At 46.6% G+C, this 7,199-nt stretch overlaps 1 protein-coding gene across 3 annotated transcripts in view; it reads right to left on the reverse strand.

Annotated features, from left to right (window-relative positions):
• Window positions 1–2,234, reverse strand: part of LOC110524665 (solute carrier family 22 member 23) — a 128,134-nt gene extending 125,900 nt beyond the window's left edge. For 2 of the 3 annotated variants that reach the window (XM_036978545.1, XM_036978544.1), the window contains exon 1: window positions 1,071–2,234. In XM_036978545.1, the coding sequence (XP_036834440.1) occupies window positions 1,071–1,547 (477 nt within the window). In that variant the 5' untranslated portion in view covers window positions 1,548–2,234. The remainder of the gene's footprint in view (window positions 1–1,070) is intronic. The other variant, XM_036978546.1, reaches the window with a different exon arrangement.
• Window positions 2,235–7,199: the final 4,965 nt, after the last annotated feature.

Below are 7,199 nucleotides of genomic sequence, written 5' to 3' on the forward strand. Positions count from 1 at the left end.
AAGACAGGGTGCTGAAAAATGGACGTTACTTTTTTTGCTGAGGTTATAAGTAATAATACACCAAATAACAGGAGAGAAAGAGAATGAGAGGGACATAAATACTGTACATGTTTATCAACAACATGATACAGTATCACACAGCAAACTACACGAGAGAAAGAGTAATCATATAAGTTGTTAGGGATAAAACTAAAAGATCCTGAAGCACAACTTGGTTGGAGAGAGTAAGGAAGAGAGAGGGAGAGAGAGAAAGAGGGAAGAGAGAGGTTGAAGGAGAGTAAAAGGGCAAGAGAGAAGAGAGAGATGAGCATCGGGTATGATTGATAAGTCTACTGTAATAGGTTTATCAACGGGCTATTTAAACCCAGCATTATCTGAAAAAGCAGATGTCTGGCACTGAACACACGCACACACACACACACACACACACACACACACACACACACACACACACACACACACAATAAAACACTAAGAAAGGATCACACATACTAACACACACAGTTAAACTTAATATCATATAAGAAGGTACCTGTTTTAGATTGAATTGTTATTTTGTCAAACCTGCTCAGATGCAGGTCAATGCGTTGGGGGTCAAAAGAGACTACCTGCTACACCTACTCTTCTTCTATGATGGATTGTACAATAATCACATCCTCTGCTCTGATCAGTATCACAGAGTGGCCTATAATAGGCAACACCACAGTAGGATTAATTCAATTAGCTGGCATGGATTGTTATACTCCAAAGTGTAGTGTGTTTTGATCATGCCAACTGGGGTCAGCTGAGATATGAAAGTGGTTTGAAAATGAGTGGGCACCAGATACTGTATGCTCTGAGGGCAAACTGTGCTTTGTCTTACAGTAGGCCTATGGCACAGAATGTACAGAATGGAACATTGGCAGAGTGTATGTACTGCCCATGGTGCTGGGTAGACTAAACTCCACTGAGACCAGCGTGTGCCCCATAGCTGCATAGGATGCGCTGTTAGTGATGCTGATGATTGTTCAGCTTTTTCAGATGCCGAAACAGTCAGAGGGGAGGTATGGCATCTGGTGCACACTTGTTACCTTGGTTACCACGTTCTGACTGAGTCCAGTCTGCAGTTCGAGCTTCCACTCCTTACACGCGCATTGCATGCCACCGCTGTCACCGACACCGTCTCTTGTGCCATTGTCTAGGGGGAGGTAAGGCACGAGTGTACCAATGCCACCATTCGTTACGGTCACCGGTAACGTTAAAGATCCCATGGTCCAATTACTCCCGTTGACCAGAGGCTGTACGCACGTGCCGTTCGGTTGGGCCAAAAGGAAATAATCCGAAAACTGGCTAAATCCGATAAATAAAGCCGGTATCCACGTCAGGATCACGAGCTGCTTTTGGTGTTTCCCAAACCCCCCGAGAGACGGTAGAACTGAGCCGTCGACGTGCGGCAGCAGCCTGGGGGCCTGTGTCTGCTCCAGCGACACGAAGCCGTTCTCAATTGGCGGTTGGTCCCGCTCCTGCTGCTGCGCCTCTGCCACCGGCCGCTCTGGTCCCGCTGCCATCTCGGCAACAAAGAACTGCCAAACCCCTGGAGCTCTGCTGCCCTGTCCACTCGGCTCTGCGTAAACCCTGTGTTACAAAGGAAACCCAGAGCGCAGGCAAACAAAATGTATACAACAAAGACTGGGGAAGAATGAGAGTTGAATCGGGGTCCTCTGGAAGATTACCGAGTGGTTGCTCGTCTCACCATGGTGCTCCGGTTAGAATAGGCTGACCGAATGACGGTTTCAGGTGGAGCCTGGGGCGCAGGGCGAAGGTGCGGCGAGGGCACCGGCAAGGTGTGGGCTCGGAGAGGCAGGCATGCTCACCATGCTGAAGGTCTTTGTGTTCCAACGGGATAGCATCCATCCATGTGGGGTTAAACTAGACACACAGGCAAAGAGGTGTGGGTGACTGATCGGCATATTTGCTAGCCCCTCCACGCGCTCCACAGGTAACACACCTGCCAAGTCCTCGACCCTTCGCAGGTATAGTGGTGGTTGTGGTGGTCATTGCTGCAGTTTGCAGACAGAACCAACCGTTAGGTCTATCCTACATATCATACGGTTCCCATCCAATATGAGATCACCGTTTGATTTCAATGAATATTCGTCCAGGTCTCTCCGTTCGGATACACTTGGCTTTGAACAAGTCGACCACACACTCCAATCCCGCTTCGTTTCGCTGGTAATCGGTGGTGTAGGCTAAACTGTGCGGTGCACCCAGTCTCGGAGAATCAAGCCCCGCCCTTCGCCGTTGTTCGGCGCGCTGTGATTGGTCCGTGTTCACGGGGCGATTGCACCACTGACGCGCAATTGGACATCGGTGCGGTAGCCTACCGAAACCGCGACAAAGATATCCTTTGTTTACCACCTGCCCCCTTTCCCTCAAAATAATAACACGGGTTTGTGAGAAATACTACACAGTTCATGTTTATCGTCAATTAGGTGAGATTTAGAGATTAACTAGAGATGTGTTGGAGGCAATGAGGATTTGTGTCAATTAAAGCCTCACTCGCACAGGCTACCCCCCCCGCCCCCACACACTCCATACAGCTGCGTTTATGTATGTCAGAATGTCTGACTCATAAATAGATAATAACGTTTGCATTTCTGGAGATGACAATAGCCTGTCAGACAGATGGGTTGCAGCTGCAGCCTATTGTACAATTATGACATTGTTTCCTCCGCAGGGTGATGTGTGGGTAGTCCTTCGCCAGAGGGCGTCAAATGATCAAAATCTGTTAAGAATCCTTGCATTGCTCAAGGTTTGACAAGAAGTATGGTAATCTGTTGTTTTAGAATTCATCTGATGCATCACTTTCTCTCCTCTAATTTGTTCCCGGTGTGAAATGTTATTTGCTCAAATGTCAGGGAGACATGGATGAGTTGAACGTTACACCCAGGCTTGAATTTGGCAAAGTTCTAGGGAAATTACTAATGTAGGTCTCCTGGTCACCATAGCTCAGGTGTGCCAGGAAGTGATGATTATTAGAGGTCATATAATAGATGTACTTGAGGAAAACACCAGTTTTCTCCACATTATCTGCTTCACAATCCGACTGCACGATATCTAGGTCATTTAATGTGAAACAACACACCATTTTATGATTTGATGACATGTCAAGTCATATGGCATATTCTATTTCCCCATCCTGCACTGCAGCGCTGTAAAGATGCAGTATTACTGTAGTGAACATGGAGGCAGTAGAACCTCATCATAACCTTCACTAGTTAGGATACAGCAGTAACAGTAGGCTAGTAGCACAGCTAAACAGAACCATATGGCTCTCCAGCAAGGTAGTGTCTTCTCTCTCACATTCTCAATCTCACAATCATTGCGATAGGTCTCCTGACCCCTCCTGTCTCAGCCTCCAGTATTTATCCTGCAGTAGTTTATGTGTCGGTGGGCTAGGGTCAGTTTGTTATATCTGGAGTACTTCTCCTGTCCTATTCGGTGTCCTGTGTGAATTTAAGTGTGCTCTCTCTAATTCTCTCTTTCTCTCTTTCTTTCTCTCTCTCTCTGAGGACCTGAGCCCTAGGACCATGCCTCAGGACTACCTGACATGATGACTACTTGCTGTCCCCAGTCCACCTGGCCGTGCTACTGCTCCAGTTTCAACTGTTCTGCCTTATTATTATTGGACCATGCTGGTCATTTATGAACATTTGAACATCTTGGCCATGTTCTGTTATAATCTCCACCCGGCACAGCCAGAAGAGGACTGGCCACCCCACATAGCCTGGTTCCTCTCTAGGTTTCTTCCTAGGTTTTGGCCTTTCTAGGGAGTTTTTCCTAGCCACCGTGCTTCTACACCTGCATTGCTTGCTGTTTGGGGTTTTAGGCTGGGTTTCTGTACAGCACTTTGAGATATCAGCTGATGTACGAAGGGGTATATAAACACATTTGATTTGATTTGATTTGATTGCATTGGTACATTATTAGAATATACATTTCTTCATAGATTTATGGGGCAAAACTTGACCCGACATTGAAAACTTGTGAATTGCTTCTGAATGCCTGACTATTGCTCAAAAACTACATCAGCCAGCCAGTAGTCAGTGACTTTTTGACAGCATGTGTATGTAATGATGTTATGAATATAAAACAACAGACTGATCTGATTCTTCATTTATTGGTGTCGGCATGACATCGCTATGACATTGAGGTGGTATCCGGAGTGTGATTGGCTCTTTCACAGCGAGATGAGAACATGTGCTCAGCCCTCACTCATTTCTCACCTACACACAAGCACCTCGCCTCTGCTCGGCCGCTGGCTTACCCAGACATTCCTTCAGGGGGTTAGAGACAGAGGGAGGGAGGAGGGGGGGAAGCGGAGGAGGAGAAGTGTGTGTCACATATCACTGTCTCCCAACCACACCCTTGTATACCTTCACTCCTGACACACACACACACACACACACACACACACACACACACACACACACACACACACACATTGTCAGGAATCGTGCATTTGCCCAAGGTGTGGAAATTGCTGAATGAAAAAATAAGGTGAAATACTTTTATATTTACAGGTTCAATAGACAAACAATAGACAGACATATGCATATGGGAAGACAGACACGCTCCTCTGAGAGGTTCGTAGCAATCTTCCAACCTCCTCAAGGGCAGGCAGGCGTAAATACTCATACTTATCTGTTCGTTCTCCAAGTGTTCCAGGCCCCTGATCAAAACATTAATCAAGGTTGTCGAGACCACTTGGGTCAGAGTGAGCCGTATATTAGATGTCTTTATCATCTGAAACCACTGATGGCTGAATTTACAGCAATTGGCCCTCGGCCTCAGGAACGTCACCTAGAGGTCACCTAGGATACAAGGTTCTCCTTTATGGTGATTCCTAACCTCTTGGAAGTCACTCAGGGGCTGAGTTCAGATTTAAGGGGGGCCAAGAATTTAGATTTTAACGACACACACACACACACACACACACACACACACACACACACACACACACACACACACACACACACACAATGTTGGTATTACTATCCAAGTGGGGACCCATAACTAATAACCCTAACCCTAAACCTAACTCCTAAGCCTAAAATAGCCTCTTCATTTTGGGGACCTGCGAAATGTCCCCACTTATCAGAATGTTCCTTGTTTTACTATCCCTGTGAGGACTTTTGAAACCCAAAAGGATTGGTCATTATACACTTACAATCTACTTTAATTACAGTTATTTACTTGATATGCTTTGTGAATAAAGATGCCAACAGACTGATTCATCTCTCTTGTGAAGTTTTAGCCTACCTTTTGCCTTTTAAAACAGGTTTGAGGAAACTGTTGAAAAAGTATTGTGCTATCTCATAAAAGACATACACTATATATACAAAAGTATGTGGACACCACTTCAAATGAGTGGATTCGACTATTTCAGCCACACCTGTTGCTGACAAGTGTATAAAATGGAACACACAGCCATGCAATCTCCATAGACAAACATTGGCAGTAGAATGGCCTTACTGAAGTGATCAGGGACTTTCAACATGGCACCGATATAGGATGCCACCTTTCCAACAAGTCATTTCGTAAAATTTCTGCCCTGCTAGAGCTGTCCCGGTCAACTGTAAGTGCTGTTATTGTGAAGTGGAAACGTCTAGGACAGGGGTACTCAAGTACTATTTGAGAAGGTCCAGTCACACAAATTTCCTAGGTGTAACGTCTGCTTCAAACTCACACCCTCAAACACCTAGATCCCCTGAACGCAGCTCACTCTCCAGATCCCAATCACCTGAATTCTAATCACCTGTTCACACACCTGTATGTTATTACCACACACAAGCCTTTGCACACCGTCACTGTGAGGTATTGTTTGTTTTGTGACACACATCTTTCAGAGAGCAATTTTGTTTTTTTGGTGAATCACTCCTCCCGTATATGATAGTTTGTGCCTGCCTCACTAACGATGCCTATTCCCTTTACTGATTGCCTGATCTCCCGGACTACATTACTTGCCTTTTCCCTGCCTGTACTATTTCCCTTATGGACCCCCCCCTCCCCCCTGTGTATAACCTTCTGCCTACCCCTGGACCCAGCTACCTGCCTCCTCCTGTGTATAACCTTCTGCCTACCCCTGGACCCAGCTACCTGCCTCCTCCTGTGGTGCTTTGCAATAAACACCTGCTGCGCCCTGCACTTGAAACCAGCTCTCTGTCTCCCCTCATGTTTATTAGACTAGGTGGCAAAGGTCTGGATGGATGTTATTTATCGGCGTAGTAACAAACCCACACCTCGCAACCCATGCAAACCCAGACTGTTCATACCCCTCTTGTTGGCGTTGAGCAAATTTAGCAGTTTAAGTTAATTTCCTGCAATTCTACACATTATTCCATGTCTGCCCGAATGCATAGTGACAACTGTAAAGTTTGGTGGAGGAGGAATAGTGGTCTGGGGCTGTTTTTCATGGTTTGGGCTAGGCCCCTTATTTCCAGGGAAGGGAAATGTTAACGTTACAGCATAGAGTGACATTCTGTGCTCCCAACTTTGTGGCAACAGTTTGGGGAAGGGCCTTCCTTGTTTCAGCATGACAATGCCCCTGTGCACAGGCGAGGTCCATACAGAAATGGTTTGTCTAGACCGGTGTGGAAGAACTTGACTGGCCTGCACAGAGCCCTGACCTCAACTCCATCGAACACCTTTGAGATGAATTGGAAAGCTGTCTGTGAGCCAGGCCAAATCGCCCAACATCAGTGCACGACCTCACTATGGCTCTTGTGGCTGAATGGAAGCAAGTCCCTGCAGCAATGTTCCAACATCTAGTGCAAAGCCTTCCCAGAAGAGTAGAGGCTGTTATAGCAGCAAAGAGGGGAACAGCTCCATACTTTTGGTCATGTAGGATGCTTGTAATTTAAAAAATGCTAAATATAACGACTGGTCCATTAGTGGGCGGAGCCACATCAGTTCTTACAGCAGGTAAAAGTGATGTCAGTGGCCTAGTTGGGCTCAGGTGACAGATATCTGATCCTCCTTCTTCTCTCCCCCTCCATCCTCCCCCCTTCCCCTGCTCTGTCTAACCCCCTGGGTGAGTATCCATGTCACACGGCTCACACAGGTACTCTATTGTCAGGCATCGCTCTCCCTCCATCCCTCTCACCTCTTCCCATCACTGTGCCCCTGGTGACCCAACAAAGCGTTGCCTATCCACAGGA

This window comes from Oncorhynchus mykiss, chromosome 5, assembly GCF_013265735.2.
Source record: "Oncorhynchus mykiss isolate Arlee chromosome 5, USDA_OmykA_1.1, whole genome shotgun sequence".
NCBI classification, from domain to species: Eukaryota; Metazoa; Chordata; class Actinopteri; order Salmoniformes; family Salmonidae; genus Oncorhynchus; species Oncorhynchus mykiss.